At 37.5% G+C, this 26,378-nt stretch overlaps 1 protein-coding gene across 1 annotated transcript; it reads right to left on the reverse strand.

The window, feature by feature from the left end:
* Positions 1–12,204: 12,204 nt before the first annotated feature.
* On the reverse strand, positions 12,205–12,600 carry LOC141612861 (uncharacterized). Its single transcript, XM_074431611.1, has one exon. The coding sequence runs from the start codon at positions 12,598–12,600 to the stop codon at positions 12,205–12,207; it is 396 nt and encodes a 131-aa protein (XP_074287712.1).
* Between the last annotated feature and the right edge of the window lie 13,778 nt (positions 12,601–26,378).

The raw sequence follows: 26,378 nt of genomic DNA on the forward strand, positions 1-26,378 counted from the left end.
TTTATCTTCTCGCCGTCACTGTTGATTTCATCGTCTCTTTACGTACGTTCTGTAATTATCAGGTTTGTTTCATCGTCATTATTTTATTGTTCTAATTATTTCATTTCAATGTATGTGTTTTTATCGACCATTAGGTTCCGTTCAGCATCTGCTAATTATTTCATTTCCATGTATGTGTTTCTAATTATTTCATTTCCATCTTCTTTGGCGTCCTTCAGTACGGATCGAGCATGTTTTAGCAGTTAGGGTTTGGAGAATATATTGAGATAATGGAAATGCATGTTAGTTGAGATAATGCAATGTATTTATACTAATGTGTGAGTTGAGTTGTTTTTTAATTAATATATATGTTAGGAAGTTGTGCCATATATGTTAGGAAGTTGTGCCATAATCAGATCTTGATGATGACTGATAGATCTATGGAGTTGAAAAAATGGAAGCAAATCAAACAAGCATAACTCAACACTTTCAAAATGATCATTTCATTTAATTTTAAACCAAATACATTACAAAGACAATTATCGAAATCAAAAGATGTATAATAAGCCGGAACAACCCCGGTTAAGCGTAAAAAGCGCTTCTCAACCCGCCACCAATCACGCCACTCTGGTATACCGCTAACTTCCGGGTCATTGGCTTCATATTTTGCAATACCAGATTGAATATATGCAAGGACACGACTTGCATGTGGAGATAAGGTTGGAAGAGTACAACTCAACATATCTGGTCGACCAAGTTGCGAAAGTAACAGCCGACTAGGGTATGAAGATGATGATGATGATGAGGCTTTGTTGACAAGCCGGACTGCTTCACGCCTCTTAATCCAATAATTCCGTTGATGTTCAAGGGATGCTTTGATTAATGGGTGTTGATCGCGGAAGCTTGGCGAGAACCTTCCCATCATCTTCAATCGTTTGTGTAAGCCATTCTTCGTTGTTGATAAAATTAGGGTTCATTGCCATGTTGTTTCAATTAATGAATGTTAGTAAAGGATGCTTTAATATGTTGGTAAAGGATGCTTTAATATTTATAGCTAGTAATATTATATTTAATTTTTTTTTATTTTTTAAGAACAAACAACAACGGTTATTTACAAACAACCCGTTGTCTTTAGTTATAACAACGGTTTTGTATATTAAAACCCGTTGTTATAACTTTCCCCCCAAAATTGAGTCACACTTTCCACAACGGGTTTTTATACTTAAAACCGTTGTTAATATTTTTAACAACGGTTTCCGTAAGAAAACTAACCGTTGTTAAAACCTTCTACAACGGACGCTTTAACAACGTCCGCTTTTTTATATAACAACGGTTTTTGACCGTTGTTATAGCCTGTATCTGTAGTAGTGTTTGAGTGATTATTCTTTGGTTTTTGTTGTGGAAGTTTGGAGGGCATATGCTACTAAAGGTTATATCGAGGCTATGCAGAGGATATTGTTAGATGACCATTCGACTACGAGACTAGAATCAAGTGCTGATAATGATAAGAAAAAGGGTGAACAGGTGATTGTTGATACCTCCTTAGTGAATAATGGAGATGTGTTCGATGACGAGGGTTGTGAAGAACCGAGTATGAGTGATGAGATGGACAAAGACGAGATGACTAATGTGGATAATGCCAATGTGGCCATTGATGACGCGGATGATTTTGATGAAGATACAGAGGAGTGGGAGGAGGGCAAGACGAGATAGATTGGGAAACTATTCAAAAGGAACAAAAAGAGATGAATGATATAATCAACGAGGTAAGGAGTTGGCAACAATTACCTAATGATTCTGGGTTAATTTTAGAAGAGATTAAGCGCTTCATTACATTTGAAAATTTGATTTGGGATATAATTGGGAATGAATATGTGATAACCAACGAAGAAAAGAAGCGAGGTAAATGTGCTATTTGTCTGTCACTCTATACCGGAAAGGTAAGGAACAATCCTATTTTCAGATTTTTCACATGGAATCAAGAGACACATTGTTACACGCTTGTCGTATTGGGTTGCGGACACTCGTTTCATCATCGTTGTATATTCAAGTGGCTTGAAAAAAATCCGACCTGCCCTTTGTGTAAATTGGTCAACTATGTCACTGTTTGATCATAATGATTGACGTGAAAGAACAAGATGCTTGTAACCCCCCTTATACTAAAATAATTAGAGATTACTAAAAAATTTCCGCCTAAATGATTTATTCTATAATTAGATTTCACAATATTATATCTACAATGGGCCATACTTTCCAACAATAAATATCTCTATTTTGTAATATATAATATGTAATATGTAATATATAATATATATTATATTTTTCAATTTGCATAAATATATTAAAAAGATATTCTGATTTTGTCATAAATGAAACTGTACTAATTATACGTATGATGTGATAAAATATTTTATTGTTATTATTTTTAAGACTAAACACGATGGCTACGTACAATTATTTAGCAAACATTTTCATCCCTCTTATACTATAAAAGAATAGGAGATTAATAAAATTTTCCCGCTTAAATGAAGTATTCTATAATTAGATTATATCATATTTACACATGCTATTACAAACAATAGATATTGCAGTTAAAAGGGGTATAATATTTTTTCAATTTGCATAGACATATTAATTAGATATTCTGATTTTGTTACATAAATGAAACTAGTTTTAAACCCGTGCAAAATTGCACGGGTATGTATTTGGGCCAGTATTAATGTTTTTGAATGTATATTTGTTTTTGCATTTCTATTGTACTTATCTAGTTGGTCTAAATCTACGATCTACATAATTTATGTTTAAATTTGTTACAAACACGTGTTCACATACACTGGTTTATAAGGAAATAACGTAATCTACTCTTGTAAATAAAAATTGCATACATAAAAAACTTTACATCCGGATAAAAGAAATATAATCCAATATGTTGAAATATGTCGAGATATCGAGATATCCTAATTTAGGAATATGACATATCATAATATGTCATATAGAATAAATGAGATATTATCGAATATTTAGAATATTCTAGATTATTTTCTAGGCTTGTGTGTTTCGTTATATATATGATCGAGTCATTGTATCGAAGCAACACGAACGATTATCATCAATAATACAACAATTACTCTTATACAATTCTCCCTTCTCGATTCCTAACATGGTATCAGAGCCTCACGCTTTTGAGGCCTAAAAACAATCTTCCGCTGCCCTGTCGGAGGGACTAATAAATTATAGTGCCCTCCGGCGGGAATTTACGAAAATATAATAATTTGTGTTGGCGAAAATTTGATATACAAAGAAAAAAAAAAACGATTGAATTGTTTTGGCTAAACAATTTGAATTGGCCAATAATGGCTTCAATTTGAGCAAATCTATCATTTTGATTCATATACACCGCAATGGTGTTGCTTTCATGGCTTTTTTTAATCATCTGATGAGATGGTATTTCAATGTCTAGACTGCGTTCATCACATGATGATCGGTGATATGGGACGTTATAATTATTGGCGATTTACTCGAAACTCGGTCTGGCGAGTCCTATACGCATCGACTGGCGAGTTACGCACCGAAATTTGTCAAGTTCGAAAAATGCGAAGTTCTTGACAACGAAATTTCAACGATTTGGTGGGTTCGAAAAGCGACGACGTTCCCACCCGACGAAACCGATTCAAAAAGAGTGGTGTTCCTTTTGAAGATCGAAATCGAAGAAATCGATTTTTTCATCATATTTCTACGAATTCGAAAATATTGATCGTTTTGACGGGTTCGACACGTTCCCGTTCCTATCGAAGTGTTGAAGATCAGAGGTCGAAGAAATATAACTTTTTCTTCTTACCTTTTTTTGTTATTTGTGTGCAAATTAACTCATGGAAATTTTTACAAATTGCCATGAGTTTGAGGGGAGATGTTGAAATATGTCGAGATATCGAGATATCCTAATTTAGGAATATGACATATCATAATATGTCATATAGAATAAATGAGATATTATCGAATATTTAGAATATTCTAGATTATTTTCTAGGCTTGTGTGTTTCGTTATATATATGATCGAAGAAACACGAACGATTATCATCAATAATACAACAATTACTCTTATACAATTCTCCCTTCTCGATTCCTAACATAATATAATCAACTTTAACATATGTATGTAATTCATTTGCGTTTGATGTTCGATCTCGTATATAAATGTTATTCCTTCTTGAAATTATATATGTAATTTTGTTTTAAAAATTATGTAATTCAATTTCATTTACTCGCATTTATAATTCATTCTACGTATATGTTATTAATTTTATTTACACGGAATGTATAAAACTATTTCATAATATTAATTCATAGAATTTTTTCATAATATTACTTCATAGAATTTGTTGTAAAACGGAATTTATCGTATGTTTGAAAAGACGGAAATCTGAAGAAATAAATACATTGCACACTCACGGGTCCCACCATAACATGAATTTCGAAAAAAAAAAAAAAAAAAAACTGCATTAGTGACGTGGCGCGCCGAGAATTGAGTATTGTCTTTTGTATTAATATAGATAAGATTGTATTGAACTAATTATAGTACTATACGTATGATGTGATAGAAATATTTTACTTTACTGTTATTATTTTTATATGATGGTCACGAGCGCTTTTTTAGCAAACACTTTCTAAATAATTCTATTATTCTATCTTTTGATAATAACTTACAATGATGTAATTATTAACTTTTCTAATATAACTATCTAAAAAGCACGCATTCGCGCGAGATCTATACTATAGTTATAGGATTATATTGTATTCCAGTTTTTATTTAATTTCATTCTTTGGTAATAAGTATTTTTTCAAATTATTCTTTCAAATTATATCATTTTGCGTTGCAATTGGAACTGCTACGGTCTTCACTCCAAAATACTGAATAATAGTCGACTTCCGGAAATGTGAGGGTGCAAAAGGTTAACAGTCTCACTTCTCCAGTACGAATTTTCAGGCTCTATATACGTTCCACTCAGAAAAAAAAAAAAAAAAAAAAATCTTGTCATCATAATTTTCTGGTTAAAGTATACCAAACCCGAAAAACCGATCGAAAATAACTGAATTGACACCTGACCGTACATCCGAAAGGTATAATGAATTTCACCCCGAAACACAGAATCGACCTAAATTGATTGAAATCGAACCGAATTTTTAATATCCGAAATAGACCCAAGATCGAATGAACTCGAATCTGTTTCAACTCGAATTGTTTTAGTCCGAACCGATATATACCTGAACCGATTTTAACCCGTACATTGACGACTGAAACCCAACATTGAAACCCGAAATGACCCGAATGTACCTAGGCGTCACATTTAAGGTGTCATTTTTTTTTACATGAGTGTCACCCATTTGACGTCAACAAATTAATATTATATCGTAGTTGTACAAAAAAACATTATATATTACTTTTTTGAAAAAAAATTATTTGTATTATGTCCAATTTTTTGAATAAAGACCTTATCCCTTGACATCCGATCCGATTATGACCTAACTCAAATCTCATCTGCTCTGATATTGACCTGACTCGAACCTTATTTGCTCCGATATTAAACCGACTCGAACCTGAACCGACCTGATATATCTACAACCGATAAAAAGTGAAAACTGAATCCAACCTGAGTTGAACCGAATTGAAATCGAAAAAAAAGATAAATCGAAATAACCCGATCCGAAAGACAATTAATTAAAAACTGAACCACCATGTATTTCTGTTTTTACAAATAACCCCCAAACTTTTACGTATACTCCCCAATTACCACCGTATATTTGTACCGATACTCGTTTTTCATATTTTCCGACTCGTTAATGAAAAATTTACGCAAAATACCCATATTACCCTTACTTACCTACCTCCACTAATAACTTTACCCAAACATAACATACCCCGTATTCAATCACTTTTCCCCAATTTTTCCAAATCAATTTATCTTTTCAAACCCTAAACCCCCCAAATCACTCTATCATTTTCCAACTTCTAGCAAGGAACAACAAGAAATGGTGCTGTGAGTATCGTTTCAAAACATCTAAGCTATGGAGTTTCACGAGGAACAACAAAGAAAAGTTCTTAATGAACACCCATAATTATTTGTCAAGCCTAAGGCCATTTTAATTACTCCGTAGACTGTTAGTTCTATATAAGCACACTCTATCATCTATATTATGGCTAGTACTCTTGTTGCACCTTCTCTTCCTTTTTCGCCCTCGGAAACAGTAACCAAACGTAACGAACTAATCTGGTACGTCATTTCCCATGATGACACAATATCTGCTCGGGCAATGATATGGTATCATCAGTAACTACAGTTGATGACTTTGCAATTCCGGACTCAGACTTATACACTTAAAATCACATAAGCTTTAGTTGTCAAATAATGTACTTAGAAAGCCAAATGTAAAAAGAAAATGCAATGTAAAAGGCGTAAGGAGGTTAATAGTAATGGTTGTGGTATTTTGCACCATTTACTTTTAATTGGGGTGTATTTTGGGTGGAATTAATTTGGGGATTTTTGAGATTTAGGGTTTGAAAGTATAAATTGAATTGATTTGGGGGAATTGGGGAAAGTGATTGAATATTAGTTATGTTATGTATTTGGGTAAAGTTAGTGAATGTAAATAAGTAGGGGTAATATGGGTACTCTGCGTAAATCTTTCATTAACGAGTCGGAAAATATGAAAAACGAGTATCGGTACAAATATACGGTGGTAATTGGGGAGTATACGTAAAAGTTTAGGGGTTATTTGTAAAAACAGAAATACATGGTGGTTATTTGTAAAAATACGCAAATACATGGTGGTTATTTGTAATTTTTCCTTTTTTTATTGAGTATATTGATTTTAGTATGTGGGGTTTAATTTGTTGCAGGATGGATTGAACCAAAATAAACCCAGAAATTATGTCATGATGTCTTAGTTTAGTTTTACACGTTTGATCCGTCTTAAGATTAAGACGAATAATACAGCCTTAAACAAACAAGAATTTGTGCTAAATAATAATGTCATTGTAAATCCCAACCAAATTTCATGAACTAACTCCCTAGTTCCCAATTATTTATTTAACTTTAACTAAAATAATATCCCTTACAAAGAATAAAATAAGGTGAAAAAATAATTGGGACGGAACAAATTTTTATTTATAACAATACGTATATTCTTCGATCTCTATATATTATATATATACTCATATACAAACCCATCTAAGTAAATTACAAACGTTATTTTATAGGGCTTAGTAAAATAACATTAAAACAATTTCTCGTCTTTTGGCACTAAGTATATACGCCCTCTTATTCAGCCTGATATTCCCCTCTTCAAAAAGGCCAGACGAAATTCTCAGGGTGTGTTTGGATTGACTGATTTGGAGGAAAAAGAAAGGGAGGGAGAGTAAAGGATTTAAAATCCTTTATTTGGATAGCAAATGAGGGTGGAGGGAAATGGAGGGGGAAAGATTTGGTGGGATCCAATTTCCCTCCTCCACGGCTAATCAAAATCTCTCCAGTCTCCACAATGGGCAAGATTTGGAGGGAAATTGTATCCAAACAACCACACTTCATTCCCCCTCCCCTTCCCTTCTCTCCCTTTCCCTTCCCTTCTTCCCTCCTTCCCCCCCCCCCCCCCCCTCCCTTTCCCTCCATATTTACTATCCAAACACACCCTCAGTATAATCTTCCACATCCCATAAATGACCGTTGTAATGTCCACCCAAATTAGTGTCATCCCCTTGGTGACATTGTGTACCGTCCTGACCTTGATCGATCACCTTGAGCTCCTTTAAATGGTGTACCAAACACTTCCCATTCTTTGAGAAGTGAATGAAATCGACATACCCGACATTAACATAGAACAATTTCTTCCAGGATTTCCAATCATTTCGATCTTTCAACATCCAAACATCGAAACAAGTATTATCTATGTACCGACACAATGACAAGCAACCTAGTATCCCTAACAAAGGTAGGTTAGCTTCGCTCTCTTGAAGCAACCAACTCATCCATGGGTGTACCTCTAATTTTTCCTCGTAAATTAAATCAAACAATGCAATTTTCTTGATTTTCTTGTGTTAAGGAGATATTAGGGGAATGCTTAATCTATTAGGTTAGCCATAATTTGGCTTAAATAGAGTACAAAGGTAACAATATCCACCGTAAATCAAGGCTAGGATAATGCTATTTAGGAAATTACAACCACGTAATATTATCTATAATATAATTTCCTAATACCCCCCCCTCAAGCTGGAGCATGGAGATCAAGAGTGCCCAGCTTGCGGAGTAGAGCAAGAAACTGTGAACCCCCAAGAGCTTTGGTAAGAATATCAGCGAGCTGTTCCTTGGTTGAAACGTGTGAAGTCGTAATCAACCCTTCGGCTATAGCGTCACGCACGAAATGGCAGTCAATTTCGATATGTTTCGTGCGTTCATGAAATACCGGGTTACTAGCAAGTTGGAGAGCGGACTGACTATCGGAAAAAACATGCATTGGCCGAGACAAAGTGACCCCAAAATCCGAAAGAAGCCCCTTCAACCATTTAAGTTCACAAACAATATTTGCCATAGCCCGGTATTCCGCTTCAGCAGAAGACAAGGATACGGTGTGTTGCCGACGAGTCTTCCACGAAACAGGGGACTCACCAAGAAAGATGTACCAGCCCGTGACTGAGCGCCGACTGCGGGAACACGTACCCCAATATGAGTCGCACCACCCTGAGACGGTTAAAGAACTATCAGCACGCAGGAGGATGCCCTGACCCGGACTACCCTTAAGATAACGGACAACCCGTTGTGCGGCAGCCATATGCTCGGGTCGTGGATTATGCATAAATCGAGACAGAACGTGTACAGCGTAGGACAAGTCAGGCCGGGTAACAGATAAATAAACCAAACGACCAACTAAACGCCTATAAGGTTCGGCATCCTGTAATATATCACCCGTGGCATCTTCCAATTTGTGGTTTTGTTCCATTGGTGTAGCAGCGGGTTTTGACCCAAACAAACCAGTTTCAGAAATAATGTCAAGGGCGTACTTACGTTGAGAAATATAAATACCTTCAGCACTGCGTGAAACTTCGAGGCCTAGAAAATATTTTAAAGATCTCAAATCCTTCATATTAAAGCAAGTCCCCAAATATTCCTTGAATTGCGCAACAGCGGAAGAATCGTTACCAGCAATGACTAAGTCGTCCACATAGATAAGAATAAATAGACGTACCTCGCCTTGCAAGTAAGAAAATAATGAATAATCGGAATATGACTGCTTGAAACCATAGGCCTTAAGAGCAGAAGTAAGTTTAGCGAACCAACACCTAGGAGCCTGTCGGAGACCATATAATGACTTCTTGAGACGACATACTTTTCCCTCCTTTCCACGACTAAATCCAGGAGGAAGCCGCATATAAACTTCTTCATTTAAGTCGTCGTGCAAGAATGCATTATGGACGTCCATTTGATGTAGCTCCCATTTATTAATAGCGGCCACAGCAAGGAAAGCGCGAATAGTACCCATTTTTACTACTGGAGCAAATGTCTCTCCATAATCGATCCCCTCGACCTGATGATTTCCAAATACCACGAGTTGAGCTTTGAGGCGTTCAACAGTACCATCCGATTTAAATTTGATCTTGTACACCCATCGACACCCAAGAGCCTTTTTATCCGTCGGTAAATCACACAATTCCCAAGTATCATTACGCTCAAGAGCATCAATCTCTTGGCGCATTGCATCACACCAGCCGGCCTCTTTTATAGCCTCTTTAAAGGAAGGCGGTTCCATGCCCGCGGTCACGGCTGCAAGAAACTCACGATGTTTGACGGAAAAAGAATTACAATTGACATAATTAGCTAGAGTGTATGGCGTACCTGAGGAGGACGTTGGAGAGCTCGGTGTGCTAGAAGAGGAGGACGGACTAGTAGTGATGTCAAGAACGTAACCAGTAAGACGGGAATTAGGAAACTTCAAGCGGCGACCTTTACCCATTTTTTCATTTGACCCTGAGGAACCCGAACCAGAATTCTCTCGGAGAACCGGACCCCAGAGGGTCGAGCCGAACCGGAGGAAGAATTTGGAGCGAGAATCGAGGCGGAATTCAGAGTCCGATGTTGCATTCGGATCGGCGAGAAAATTAGCGCGAAACGAGAGGTTGAATGCGGGTGCATTGTTGCATTCGGATCATGTACGGTGGTGTGTGGTGCTTGAAGGTCGGGTCCGAACCATTAAACGGCTCATCGGTGAAGATTGTATCGGGGGCGGAAGTTTCGGTAGGTGTGGTAGCAAAAGGAAACTTGGACTCATGAAAGACAACATCACGGGAGACATAAATGGATTCAGTTTCAAGGTCGTAAAGTTTCCATCCTTTTTTGTTATGTGGATACCCAATAAAAATGCTACGACGACTCCGTTTCTCGAATTTGTCACCATTGGTTTTTTGATTATGAGCATACGCCAAACAACCGAAAACCCGTAAATTATCGTATGAAGGGGCTACACCATAAAGACACTCATATAGAGTTAAATTATTAAGCAAAGGTGATGGTGTCCGATTTATCAAGTAAACAGCCGATAATATACATTCGCCCCAGAAAGTTTTTGGTAAATTGGCTTGAAAACGGAGTGCTCGTGCTACATTCAAAATATGACGGTGTTTACGCTCCACCCGCCCATTTTGTTGGGGCGTACCCACACAAGAAGTCTCAAATTTAATACCGTTTTGAAAGAAATAGCCAGCCACACAATTGAACTCGGTGCCATTATCACTACGGACACATTTTATGGTTTTGGAAAATTGAGTCTTAACCATGTTAATAAAACTCATAAACATTTCGGTTACCTCAGTTTTGTCCATCAATAAATACACCCATGTTGCACGAGAATAATCATCGACAATGGTTAAAAAATATTTCGCACCACAAGACGAAACAGTACGATAAGGGCCCCATAAGTCGCAATGGATCAAATCAAATAAATTCAAAGCACGCTTATTGTTCAAAATAAAACTATAAAGAGTTTGTTTGGCCAAATGACAAGCATCACAAATGACGTCTTTATTGCAAAATAAACTGCTAAAAGAGGGAATAGTCTTGACCACTTTATATGACGGATGTCCAAGACGCCTGTGCCAAAGATCCAAACTCCCGTGCCCAGACACCGTATTCACCGTCAATGGCCGCTCCCCCGCTGTAATCCAAAATAGTCCGTCCCGTAGCTCACCGGCTCCAATCGTCTTCCTCGAAGAAAGGTTCTGAATAAGACATGATTTCTTAGTAAATTCAAAAGAATAAGAAGTATCCACTGTAAGTTGGGAAACGGATAGTAAATTGCATGTTAGGGTGGGAACAAATAAAACACAGTGAAGAGTAAGAGACTCGTTGACATAGACCGAACCCATCACAGAAGACACGACCTGCTGGCCATTGAGAAGCCCACGGATCGCCGGAATCATTTTTGATTTTCCAAACATGACAAAGTGCCAGTAACATGATTGGAGGCACCCGTATCAATGATCCAATTAAACATACCACTTAGACGATCCGAGGAGAGCAGGGAATGGGCCGAAGCAGTTGTGACCACTGCATTAGCACGCACTGTCGGGTCTGATTTGGAAGAGCTACTGGATGCGCTCGTACCAGAATTAGCAGAGGTATTAGTAGTACCCCCAGAACCACGCGAAGCAGCACGAGCCCTATAAATACGGTACTCTGCTAGGTTACGAGGCCTATCACTCCACCATTCCGGAAAACGCATGGTCTTAAAGAAACAGCGAGCAGCCTCATGACCCGTGTCTCACAGGCCGAGCAAAATAGAGTGCGTTTTTCAACACGTTCTTTGTCACGAAGTGTACGCCAATCGACATTAGGAGATGGGGTAGCAAAAATTGCAACATCAGACACATCAGGAATAGTTTCAGCACGCAAACGTTCTTCTTGGAGAACGAGATTGTAGGCACGGGAAAGAGCAGGCAGAGGATCCAATTGAAATTGAGAGGATCGGATATTACCGTAAAGGGTGGGATCAAGTCCCATGAAGAATTGATGTAACCTTTCATTATCCTGGCGTTGAATAGCCTTCTCTCCGATACCGCACTTTTCGCATTTCCCACGACGACAAGCAAACGGCGGTTCATGCTTAACAATTGAATCCCAAAGAGACTTAAGCTTTCCGAAATAAGTAGTCACGTCCATTCCCTTGGTTTGCTTACAAGTTTGTTTAGCGGGTTTTGAGTCCGTGAATCATCGTTCCATCAATAACAGCGTATTGTGCTTTGAGTTCCGACCATAAAATGGCAGCGTCATCAGGGTATGATATATTATCAAGCAAACTTGGATCAATCATATTGCGAATCCATTGGACGATGGTGCAGTTTACAACCACCCAATTTTCAAGATCGAACGCGACAGTGGGCTTCTTAATCGTCCCGTCAACGAATCCGAACTTGCGACGAGACTTGAGAGAAAATGTCATAGATTTCTGCCAAGAATCATAGTTGTCGCGGCGAAGAACAATGTTTGATATTTTTGCACCCGGAACATCGTGTGAACCAAGGTAATAAGGGCTAAGAGGATCGATTTTGGGAAAGGCGTCTGAGTCAGCATCTCCGGCCATGGTGTCTGATCGTATGATTTTCGTGATGAGGGAATTAGGTTAGTTTTTTTGAGAGGAGAGGAATCCCTGATACCATGTTAAGGAGTAGAGCTGATCAAAAGCGGGCTTGGGCCGGACATGGGCCGGGCCTAGCTGCTAAAAAAGTGTCCGGCGCCCGAGCCCGCTAAGCGGGCCATTTTCCACTGTCCGTACCCGCCCACTTCAAGAGAGCGGGCCGGCCCGTGGGCCTGACTAAAATAAAATACAAAAATTAGTGTTTTTATTAAAACACGAGTTTGTTATAGCTACATCCCCTAAATCTTAACAATTATCTTTAAAAGTCTACCCTTAAAAAAGTATACTAATTTTCAAAAGATAAGTTTACTAATTTTGGAAAAAACACAAATTTGGCAATGTTCTACTACAAACATCAAAAGTTCATTTTTGCCTCGATATTTGTGCAGCACTGTTAGCGGTTACATACATTCCCGTGTAGGGATGTCAATTTCACCCGCATCCATCAAAACCCGATTCACCCGATCCTAAAAGATGGATGAAAACCCGATTTAAATGGATGATGGATGGATGACGGATGAAACGGATGATGGATGACGGATGGGTTGGATGAAGAAATTCCACCGCCATCCACCCGCCATCCATCCATCACCCGATTTTATTATTTTTTATTTAATTTTTTTTACATATAACACATTATTAAGATATAAAATATTTAAATTTTCATATTTTTCTACTCTCAATATAAATATTTTGTGAACCTACCCACTAGAAAGTTAAACTAAAATAATTATCTAACTTTATTTTTGTAGAGAAAAAAAAATCATCATTTTTTTTAACTTGAAATATATAAATACACAACACCCGTTTATCACCCGATCCACCCGTTTCATCCATGGATGATAGATGGATGGATGACGGATGATATGTTTCACGGATGACGGACGGGTTGGATGAGATTTTAAAAGGACGGATGGATGACGGATGAGGCTTCACCCGACCCGAACCCGATCCATTGACATCCCTATTCCCGTGTAAATACTTGAAAGGTACTATCTTTATACGACAATCCCGTTAGCATGTCCAATCTCGGAGAATCTTTATACGACAAGTGTAAATACCGACAATCTCCCACTTATATGTAAGGCATAAGTATTCATTTGCGCTACCTAATTGATTTAGAGTGTACAAATTGCAAATGAAATGAGCATAGAACGTCTGAGATTGAGGGTTTGAGAACTTTTATGAGGTTACTAATAATAGCGGGCCTAGCGGGCCGCCCATGAGCAATTTTGTTTAGTCCAAGCCCGTCCATTACTTCTAGTGGGCCGAATTTTCTTGTCCGTTACCCGTTTAATTTTTGATTTTTCTTGTCCAAGCCCGCTATTTTAGCGGGCCGAACGGGCTGGGCCAAACGGGTCGGCCCGCACTTGATCAACTCTATTAAGGAGATATTAGGGGAATGCTTAATCTATTAGGTTAGCCATAATTTGGCTTAAATAGAGTACAAAGGTAACAATATCCACCGTAAATCAAGGCTAGGATAATGCTATTTAGGAAATTACAACCACATAATATTATCTATAATATAATTTCCTAATATCTTGATCTCCATGATCGCGAATTCTAAGGGGCCAGTACACAGCGTTATCGATCAAAACACCCTTATGAATTCCTATCGTAGACACACGATTATTATCTAAAACATAAGTTATTCTTCGCCATTTTCCAGAGAGCGAAGAATATACATATAAATGAGTATTGAAATCATTAGTATAACTCGTAAAAATGGCAACAATCTTGTAGTCATCAATGGATGATCCATGACCGAACCCATAAGCTGCCGTGAACATAAAGGGTTCGATTTCTTTAAGTTCAACAATTTGGTCAATTTCTCGACTTTGTCGAATAGCAGGGTTCCAAAGATAGAAAGTACGATGTTGGTTTAATTCGCGGTACAAGCATACAAGCCCGTCACAAGAATCAACTATATCTACAACCCCACCTACATCATTATCAATGTCTAGGGGAAGTATTACGGGTTTTAAATCGTGTTGAATTTCGTCGTAGAATATCGTTCTGAATCATTTGCAAGTAAAAGAAAGTTATGAGGGCGCCAGGATGAATATCTAAGGTGCGATTTTGCAAAATCATGGCTCGAAATGGCGTATAACCAATCCTTACAAACGGACTTGAAGTGAAATAGAGATCTTACCGGAAGTCTTGGTAATATATTTTCTAGTATCAGTATCAGGTGATCAGGAAGACGCGTCATTAGAACGGGTTTGGAATGGTTTGATTAATCACCGGTAAACTCGTTTTATAGGAGACTTACTAGTATGATTATAGATGGTCGTTGACCTTGTAATTAGTACAAAGATGTGTAAAGGAGTTTAATTAGATGTTAGTTAGAAGAGAAGAGATGGGTTGATTATAATAGAGGAGACGTTAACATTATTGACAACCAACTAACTTCCAAGGCATCGTTGGCAAAATGACAAGGTATCACGTTACAAGCTATCTTATTCAAATCGTCACGCAATCAAGTCCACTAAAGTAATAATTGGAATAATAATGAATGAAATAAAAGTTAAATTATACTCGTATATCATTAGTAAAAAAAAAAAAAAACTGACATGTTTACATATTTTTGAAATAACGACAGGATGTACGTACGGTATACCCGTGCAAAAAATGCACAGGTCGTAATAGCAGGCGTTATCATTAAATACATGAACATATAATTGAGAGTGATTAAGTGTTAATACCGTGACAATATAAATAGTTCATATTTGGAGATTCGAATAATTGATAAATATTAGATACGAATATCAGATAATATACAACCGTAATTTATTAGAATTATGTTAAAGGTATTTGACACGTTAGACCCGTTGAATGTATGTAAATTGCAACATTTTATGTAAATTGTGACATTTTAACTTATCTTTTAAAAGTAATTAAAATAAAAATAGGAGATAGTAATAGGAATTAAATAGAATAGGAAATATTTACTCGTAATGAAGAATGTAGATAGGGATAGTAATCAACTAAACCCGAATAATAAGAGAAGATACGAAGAATAGAACCGAAAGCATGAAGACACAAGAAGGTGGAGAAATAGTAGAGGCATAGCCTGCGCTTTTGTATTTGTTTGATTCTTGCTTTTTCTTGGAGTTCCTCGGCATGGTTGTCGTTTTCATGACACGACGGTATAGACTATCTTGACGGACATTTCCGACGCTTCTTCTAACTGCAACTTCTGGACTATATTTTGGATGTCCTTCAACCACATGAACGAAAAGAATTGTCGCAAACACTAAGACACTTAGTATTGTCCTTCCTCTTTTATTTAAAAACGCCATTTTAAATTGATCTAATTTTCTTGTGATTTTCCTTTGATCTATTTTTCGAAATGTTACTTATATAAAGATATTAGATGTTCTATTAACAATAATTTATGGGGTTCTTTGCCGGGTCCTATTGTCACAAACTCACAATGATAACATACTCTCACGTTAGTTGCTACTTTTCTCCGGATGGTTGGACTTTTGATAAAACGTGCATGCATGTTGCAATTGAATTGCTCAAATGTACATAGCGTTATTAAGGCGATTAAGGCCCTGTTCTTTCTGGCTTTTTAGAGTGAATCGAATCGAATAGAGTGAGTGAATCGAATCGAATGAGAGAATCAATCGAATCGAATCGAATCAATCAATCGAAATGAGTTGAATCGAATCGAATGAATAAAGTCAATTGAATCGAAATAATCATATTAATAATAATAATAGTATTCAATATTATTGTTATTATCAACTATAATGTATTAATATTCATAGTATAATAGTAATACTAAAATTAATATTTATAAGAAAAAAGTTATAATATTATTAATGAATAATCATAAACTATAATAATGAAAAAATAGTATTTTTCTACTAATAATATTTTTAATAACAATAATAAATAATAAGGTCATATTAATAATGATATTAGTAAAATAATTGTTTAGAATAAAAACACTCAAGTAAGCGTTGCTCGAATTCAGGTCGAGTCAACGCCCTACTCTCATATGGCATCTCGAGCCTATGCTTGCTCTTTTCGGATGGATCTTTCACGCGTAACAAAGGCCTTAGAGGGTATGCAAAAGGTCCTTCTCTGATGCCTTACGGTAATGGTGGATAGTCGGGACCTTGCTTGAAGTTAAGTTCTTTGTGCCCTCTTGTAGTAGCTCGAGTAGTCTTACTTCTAGAGAGAGGAAGTTGTTGGTGAGAAGTTTTTACCATTGATTGGTGAATAGTGAGATATTTATAGGTTTTATGTGTACCTCAAATGATGGTTTGGCAAGCACGGTTACCATATTCGCTATGAATACGCCTTACCGATTCGCGATTCGCTTATAGAAAATGTGTTACATGTATTTTCAGTAATCAACTTGATAGAATTCCCTTTTAACAATTTGTGATTCGTAGGGTACCAAGCGAATTTTTAACCATGTTGGCAAGCGTGTTGACTTGTAAGACCCCGTATTGGCAAGTGAGTCAAGTCGGTTCGGTCTGCCTCATTAATAATATTAATAATAAATGTTATGAATTTTAATAATAATACCAATAAATGTTATGAATTTTAATAATAATTATAAGAACAACGACAACAACAACAACAATAATAATAATAATAATAATAATAATAATAATAATAATAATAATAATAATAATAATAATAATAATATCAATAATTCTCTGAAATTAAGCGATTTTCGAGTGGTACACTCAAACCCTAGCTTGAGAGTCTCGTCGGCATGCCGAGGGGCCGGCCGCCCAAAATTCCGGTCGCTGGTCGGTCAACTAGATCTACAGAAAAGATTGTTGCAGGGAAACACGATGTGGTTGTTAATCGTTCTCCAGGATCTGTCGTTCTTGGTGATTTTATGGGACCTTCGTCTCCAGTTACAACGCCGGTGGTAGTTGATGGGGCTTCCACGTCAGCTGTGCCAGAAAAGGTATCTCCTATTCCCTCTGTGAAGACTCCTGTGGCTAATACTGCGGCTCCAAACCCTCCTTTGAAGAAACCTTATGCTCAGGCCCTGAAATCATCTAGTAAGGGGATGACCTTGTCGTTTGTCAGGGGTGGGGAAAAAGAGGTGACTATTGATGAGGCTGATATTGCTACAGAAATTGAGTATTGGAGTTGTACTTTGGTGGGAACAGTTATGGGTAGACAAACTTCCCTTGTGGAATTAAATTCCCTAATTTCTAAGCACTGGAACCATATCACTACACCTGAGGTTCTCTACTTCTCTCGTGGGTGGTATTACTTTCGTTTTCTGTCTAAAGAAGATATGGATGCTATACAGACAGATTCCTGGAATGTTAATGGTTACCCTCTGGTCTTTAAGCCATGGTCACCCACGGTAGCTGAGGAATTGGCTGAATTGACCACAGTTCCTATCTGGGTTCTGTTTCCAAATCTTGACCCTTGTTTTTGGTCTCAGGCTGCACTTAGTAAGGTTGCCAGTTTCGTAGGGAGACCTATCTGTGCAGATGAGCCAACAACTCTTAAGAGTAAGATTGCTTTTGCTAGGATCTTGGTTGAGGTGGATCTTTCAAAGGACTTACCAAAGGCTATGACACTCCAAACTCCCTACAGAGGTACTGTTCTCCAAAAGATTGCTTATGAATGGGTGCCACACTTTTGCCATACCTGTAAAAAAATTGGTCACACTCAGGATAGATGCAATAGAAATAAGCCAAAGCAGGTTTATAAGGCAAAGGAATCTGTTCCTGTTGCTGCCCCAATTGCAAAGGTTACTGAAGCTTCTAGTAGTACCCCTGCTAAGAAGGGTTCTCCAAAAAGAAGTTCAATCCCTCAAACTGATCCTGTGGTTACTACTCTAGCTAATAAGTATTCTGTGCTAGCAGAGGAGGCCCCTGTTATTGTTAACCTTGATGTGGAACATGAGAATGTTCACATTGAATTGGAAGTTGGAAGTGTTGTGGAGATTGAGCCTGGAGGGCAACCCCCCCTCTTTCACCTCAATGATCATTTCCTCCTGGAATGTGAGGGGGATGACTGACCCCCTAAAACAGCAGGAGGTTTTAGGCTTTCTGCAACATCATAAGGTTGATTGTGGTGGTATTATTGAGACCCATGTAAAATCAAATTATGTTGGTAATATTCATAGGAAGAAATTTCGTCATTATCACTTAGTAACTAACTATGATAAGCATTCTGGTGGTAGACTTTGGATTTTTTGGAATCCTTCAACTGTTCATGTGCAGGTTTTAGATAGTGGGGCTCAGTTTATGCATTGCTCTCTTCTTTCTCATGCCACTCAGTTGAAGGTTGTGGTTACCTTTATTTATGCATTTAATAGGGCTTCTGAAAGGATGGTGTTATGGGATAGGTTGAGACACCTCTCTGTAGGTCTTACCCTACCTTGGGTTTGTCTTGGTGATTTCAATGTTTCTCTAAATCTTTGATGAGAGAGTGGGGTGTGTTATTCATGAAAGGGATATCTTTGGAGTTTAGGGCTTGTACATCGATTGTGCTCTTTCCGATCATCCTTATCTTTGGAGGGGTTTTCACTTGGCATAATAAGAGAGATAGCTCTCCTAAATGGGCTAAATTGGATAGATTATTGGTCAATACTAATTGGTTCCTTCAAGTTGCTTGTTCAACAGTGGCTTTTCTTCCTGCTGGTGTATCTGACCATGCATCTATTGTTCTTACTATTCCTCAAAATTATTCCAGACCCAGGTCTTTCAAGTATCTAACTTGTTGGGCTCTTTCTCAAGGCTTCCCTCAGCTGATTGCAGACCAGTGGAATAGACATGTGCCTGGTACTAAAATCTTCTCTCTGTTCTCTAAATTAAGGGGGCTGCGTGAACCTTTGAAGACCATTCATGCTACGAGTTTTGGAATTGCAAAGAGGGTGGGCCGAGGCTAAAGTGAACGACTCGAGTGCCAGTTTGCTCTTCAAAGCTCCCTCGAATCAACTCCTTTTGGCTAAAGAGAAGCTTCTTACTCTGTCTTACCTTAAAATCAAGGTCTTTGAAATGAAAATTTTGGCTCAAAAGGCTAAGGTTCAAAGATCTTACTCTTAGTGACACTAATACTAGGTATTTTTATGCCGTATTGCTTTGCTAGGAGAAGTATTAATACTATTGGTATTATTGAGGATGCCCATGGTCATGTTTGTAAGGGGCAAAATGAGGTGGCTCAAGCTTTTGTGGATTATTATATTCAGTTACTTGGGACTGAGGAGAGTCATACCCCCCTGCCAAGTGATCTTTTCTCTACTAATACTCTTCCTAGTGGGACTGATCTGGATGGCATGGCAACTATTGAGGAAATTAGAGATGCTCTTTCATCTATAAATAGGCATAAAAGCCCTGGGGTGGATGGTTACTCCTCTGGGTTTTTTCAAGACACTTGGGACATTACTGGTAAAGCTTTCACTGATGCTGTTCAGGAATTTTTCAGAAAGGGTAAGATGCCTCGCTCTGCTAATTCTACTCTTATTGCTTTGATCCCCAAAAATGAGGCTCCTAGGACTGTAAAAGACTTCAGGCCAATTTCTTGCTGCACTGTCTTTTACAAAGTGGTGATAAAATTTTGGCTAATGAGACTTAAAACTGTGTTGGGGGCCTGGTTGGTTTGGAACAAGCGACTTTTATTGAGGGGAGGGATCTCTTTGATAATTCTATCTGGCTCATGAGTTAGCTTTTAAGTATCATAGGAGTCTTCTCACACCTAGGTGTATCCTCAAAGTGGATATACAAAAAGCCTTTGATTCTGTCAGTTGGTCTTTTTTGGGCAACTGCCTTCATGGATTTGGTTTCTCTGCTAAATTTTCTGCCTGGGTCCTCGCTTGTGTCACCTCATCTTATTTTTCTCTCAATGTGAATGGTTGCCCTACTGGTTTTTTCCCTGGAAAAAGAGGGCTTCGTCAGGGGGACCCTCTTTCCCCTTATCTCTTCACTCTTTGTATGGAAATTTTATCTCGATTTGCTCGAAGGCTTCCTACTTATCCTGGCTTCTCTTACCATCCCAAGTGTGTGAAGGTTAAGCTCACCCACTTGGTTTTTCCGATGATCTCTTGGTGTTTACAAGGGGGATCTTCCTCTATTCAGCTTTGTTGATTGTTGTTTGGCTCGGTTCTTTGCTTGGTCAGGGCTTAGAGTCAATCCTATGAAGTCTCAGTTATACTTTGGTGGGGTTTCTCCTATGGTGAAGCAGCTAATCTTGTCCACTACTGGCTATGTAGAGGGAGATTTCCCTGTCAGGTATCTTGGCATCCCCTTATTTGGAGCTAGGCTTACTCAAAGAATGTTTATTCCTATGATGGATAAAATTAGAAGTAAAATTTCTCATTGGGCTAATCACCTTTTGAGTTATGCTGGCAAAGTGGCACTCATCAACTCAGTTATCTTTGGGATTCAGAATTTTTGGGGAGCTAGCATCCTCTTACCTAAAGGGATTGCTAAGAAAATCCATAAACTTTGTAAGGACTTCCTTTGGGGGATTGAGGATGGGAAGAGAAGATTGGTTTTAAAAGTGGGACAGAGTTTTGCAAGCCTGGCAGGGAAGGAGGAGTGGATATTAAGGAGATTTTGAGTTGGAATAAGTCTCAGATGATGTCTTGGATTCATAAACTTGAAACCAATACTCCAAATGTCTGGGTGCAATGGGTTAGGGCTTACATTCTTAGGGGTGCAAACTTCTGGGATTTTTGTCTTACTGCTGCTCATTCCCGGTTTTGGAGTAATATTATTGCTTGCAGGGACACTCTCATTCAAGTAGCAGGTACAATTGACAATGCCAAACATCTGCTAAGCTATTCTGACTATAAGCAGCGGGTTTATGATTTGCTAAGGCAGAAAGGGTCCATCTTTCCCATGTACAAAACTGTGGGAGACTCATTCAATTATCCTAAGCATAAACTCATTGGCCTTCTTGCTATTCAGCATAAGCTCCCTACTTTGGATAATCTGAGCAGGAGAGGTCTGATAATTGCTAACGGATGTCTTATTTGTGTGAGAGCCAATCGAAAGTGCTTCACACCTCTTTTTTGAATGCGCTTTCTCTGCTGTTGTTTGGTGTCTTGTGTGGCACAGTGTGGCTGGCTATTCCTTCTATGCTCGATGGCTGCTATATCTACGTGGTATAAGGGCCATAATAGGGGGAAGAGCTTGGTTAAGAGGCAACGTAGATGTCTTCTTTTGTGTACCATCTATCAGCTATGGAATGAACGCAACAGAAGGATTTTTAAAGGAGTGAATACTCCTCCTGCTAGCATCATTTGGAAGATCAAGTACCTTGTAACTCTTCGTCTGAGTCATATTCAGAAGTAGTTGTTCAGGAGTAGTTGCTTGTATGGTTAATTTTTACTTCGTTGTTTTTTTGGAATAGGTGACCTCTATGGTTCCCTTGTAGAAGTTTTCGGATCTTGTACTTTACCTCTTTCCTATTTAATGAGAAATGATCCTAACCTTTCTGCAAAAAAAATAATATCAACAACAACGACAACAACAACAACAATAACATTAACATTAATAACGTTATTATTCATTTTAATAATATTCATCATCATCATCATCGTCATCATAATAATAATAATAATAATAGTAATAATAATAAATAAATAAATAAATAAATAAATTATTAACAATATTATTAATTATAATTATAATAATAATAAATAATAAATAATAAATAATATTAATATTAAAAAATAGTATTATTGTTAACAAAATTAATAATAACTATTATTTAAATTAGTAAAGCTGAAATGAGCTGAATTTAATGGAGTGATTTGAACTAAATCGAATCGAATGAATGAATGAATGGAGTCTGAATCGAATGAATCGAGCTGAATCGAATCGAATGAATAGAGCTGAGTTGAACAGAAATGGGCTGAAAATAAGCCAGAAAGAACAGGGCCTAAGTATATATAGAATCAAGATCTTGTGTAAACTATATTACGGTGTTAACCTATGAACTAAAGAAGGACCATTAGATGAAAAAAAAAATAGAGAAAAACAAGTCATATAAGAAAGAAATTAACTATGCACTTCACCAAAGATAGACGCAAAGAATCGCGTATACTATTATAGGTTTTGCACGCAGATGTAACCTAGTTTAGTTGATAAAGTCATGAGAGTTGATGCTCATGAAAGAATTCATGGATCATCATGTTCAGGAAGATGAAGATAACAAAATATGATTGATTAGATGAGAGACGAGAGAAGAATACTGAGAGAATTGTCTAAGAAAGAATTGCTTATAATTGTATTAAATGAATAGAATGAATTGTGTTACGATGTAAGAAAAGCATTGCCTTATATACTAAGTGCTAAACCGACATAAGGCAGAGTAACAAACTCCTAACAAACTTTCCCTAACAGCTTTCTTAACTAACTTTTAACCCTAGTTTAGTTAAGTTAACTAGTGCTGAATTTCATATATTCCTACACCCCCCCCCCCCTCTCAAGTTGGAGGGTGTAGAAGACATCCCCAACTTGGACTGCAATAGACGATGCTGAGGACCATTCAAAGCTTTGGTAAACATATCAGCAGGCTGCTCTTTGGTAAGAATGTGGGAGAGACTGATGAGACCTTGCAGTAACTTTTCACGAACAAAATGGCAATCAAGGTCAATGTGTTTTGTTCGTTCGTGAAAGACGGGATTTTTAGCAATATGGATTGCAGCCTGACTGTCGCATTTGACTGGAATGCTGAAATATTAGGAACATCCAGTTCAACAAGTAGACGGCTTAGCCAAGCCAATTCTCCAGTAAGCCTTCTAAGTGATCTGTATTCAGCTTCTGCTGAGGATAGGGAGCCTGTTTGTTGCTTTTTAGACTTCCAAGAGAGTAAGCTGCCACCTAGAAAAATCACAAAACAACTGACTGATCTCCTTGTATGAGGACAAGCTGCCCAGTCAGCATCACAGTAACCCTCTAACTTGAAGCTTGAATTATTATTCAGGAGAATCCCTTGATTTGGATCTTTTGAGAGATACCTTAGAACATGGAGAGCAGTTGTCCAATGATTTTCCATTGGAAAAGACATGAACTGACTTAATAACTGGACTGAAAATGCAATGTCAGGCCTTGTGTTGGTGAGGTAATTCAATTTTCCCACCAACTTTCTGTAGTCTGCAGGATTATCAATTAGGTTGCCTGACTCTTTATCAATTTTGATTGTTGGGTCAAGAGGACAACTAACTGGCCTGCTATCTTGACAACCAAATTTAGTCAACAACTCTGTGGTGAATTATTTCTTCTAAGAAATAGCCATTCATGTGGTTGTCCTTGTAAACTCCATACCCAGGAAATAATTGATGCTACCAAGGTCCTTGATCCTGAAAGTCTTGTCTAAGAAAGATTTTAAATCGTCAATTTCAGTAGTATTGTCTCCAACTAGCAGTATGTCATCAACATAAACTGCAAGATAAACCACTTTCCCATTTGTCTTCTTCTTGAATAGGGAATAATCATTTAAAGATTGCTCATATCCTCTAGATTTTAAAGCATGACTTTTGCAGTTTACAGACTAAGTTCTTGCCTTGAACAATCATGCCAGGAGGAACCACTAGTAGAAAAAACCCCTATCACGACGCAGTTATCATGGCGGTTCTAATAGAAACGACGCGAAAAGCCCAATAAAATGGCGGGAAGGAAATTTTTATGTATCTAAGAGGTCTATAGTGGCGGTTTAAGTAAGAACCGACGTGATAACATAAACTTTTTATGGCGGTTTCGAAGTAAGAAACGCCACCACAGATCAATTGTGACGGTTCTATTAACAACCGACGTTAAAAATGACGCTAAAAGTTGATACAAAATTATAATTTTTTGGGCTAAAAAACCGCCATAATATGTTTTTGTGTCGGTTTCTAATTAAAACCGACTTTAATAAGTAAAATAAAAAAAATAAAACCTCCAAAAACCCTTTACATTATACTCAGTAATCAATATTGATTTTGTTAATTCCTTCATCGTCTTCTTTATTTCCAACCGCCAAAACCTCACAAACCCCTCACAATTCAACCCCGGCAACCAAAACTTCCTTTCCTTTCGCCGCCGTCGACATCATTACGCCGCTATAAACTCCTTGTCACTAGGTTAGTCACATACTTTATTTCATCGATTTTATGGTTATAGGGTTTAATCGATTTCGGCTAATTAATCACCATTTTATTTCATCCTTTTGTTTTCAGTTATCGTCGACCCACCTGCCATCCAAGCCGTTCGTCAGCTACCAGTCACTACCCTTGATTTCAAGGTTAGTATTCTTCTTTTGTAAAGCTATTTTTTGTTTTTAATTTGTGTTTTATATGTTGTTTTATGATAATTAGTATGGTTTAGGATGTGTTTTGTTGATTTATTATATAATTATTGTAAATTTCAGATTTTAATTTAATATTTTTTTTGTGAATTATGGTTATCAAAATTGGAGATTTTGTATCCTAATTGGCGAGTTACTGGATTCGTTGTGAATACGCCCTTACCGATTCATGATCCGGCCTTGTAGAATATGTGTTAATATGTATATTCACCAAACGACATGATAGAATTCGCTCAGCGATTTAGAGAACCCCGAGCAACTGCGGTACTATTGTAGTATGCTGGAAGAGTAATTGAATATGTCTAACCATGTAATCGTGTTCATTCTAATTGTTTTTCCTGGGATGGGAGAGAGTACAAGTAATATTTTGCATAATGAAGTTTTCAATCTTGCATATTTTGACTGGAGTGATACACCTAAACAGCTAGAGCTCTCCTATTTGGGGTAGACAACTAAGTCCTAGATCATAACAAATTCCTATCTAAGCTATGTCCTTTGACAGAAAGCATGTTCTGTTTTCCAACACATTTGTGGAAAACTATTGACTACATGAGACTATTGACTACCAGATTGAATTCCTTCGTCTTCTTCATTTCCACACCGACAAAACCCAAAAACCCTTTACAATCCCCTCACAATTCAACTTGGGCAACCACCGACGTCAGGTCTCCCCCACCTGCCCACCACCGCATCCCGTCTGCCAGACCACCAACAAAATGCCGACCACACTCAGCTCTCCTTCCTCTCTCCTTTCTTCCACTCGCCGCTGCTCACGAGCACCAGTCACCCTACAATCACCACCAAATATTTGTAATAAGCTGTCACAGATGCATATATGGAAGATTACAGATTCGATTACACCGACAACGATGCCGATGAACTAATTGTCGGCATTGAGACCAATACTACAATTCCAAAGGTTGCTTCTTTTAATTTGAAGCTTTTCGAGTTTATTTAGTTCTTAATTGCTTGATCGCTTTTTAAGGTTTTAATTATTTGTTATAATTTGTTGCTGGTGTACTATAGAACGAAAACAAGTTTGCTGTTTTCTGACGGCTCAATATCAACAGGTCGCAAACTACTTTATTTTCTTTTTCTCATACCTTTTGTTTACATCTCCAATTTCTCATCATCACTTTATTTTTAATCAAGCAATCCATGATTATTATTTTTGTTTTGTTTCTTCCAAATTCAAGGTTTTGGTTTTTTATTTATTTCCAGTTCTTCAACAATACATACAAGAAAATAGCAGCAGCTCCAATTTCTATTTTTTCTGATCAGGTAAAAATTGTCACTTGCTTCTCTTATAATGTCAGATACTCTTGTTCCGGGTGTAATTCCGAAGCAGAGTTTGTGACCACGTAAGCTTGATGAATGACGTCTTTTCTTGTCTCTTTCTCTCGGTCTCTCCTGTAAAGATGTAAAGATGA

Source organism: Silene latifolia, chromosome 11 (genome assembly GCF_048544455.1).
Source record: "Silene latifolia isolate original U9 population chromosome 11, ASM4854445v1, whole genome shotgun sequence".
Lineage (NCBI taxonomy): Eukaryota > Viridiplantae > Streptophyta > Magnoliopsida > Caryophyllales > Caryophyllaceae > Silene > Silene latifolia.

Bases quoted from the DNA above. Each gene is read 5' to 3' on its own strand.
- LOC141612861 (XM_074431611.1), bottom strand. From the start codon at position 12,600: ATGGCCGGAGATGCTGACTCAGACGCCTTTCCCAAAATCGATCCTCTT.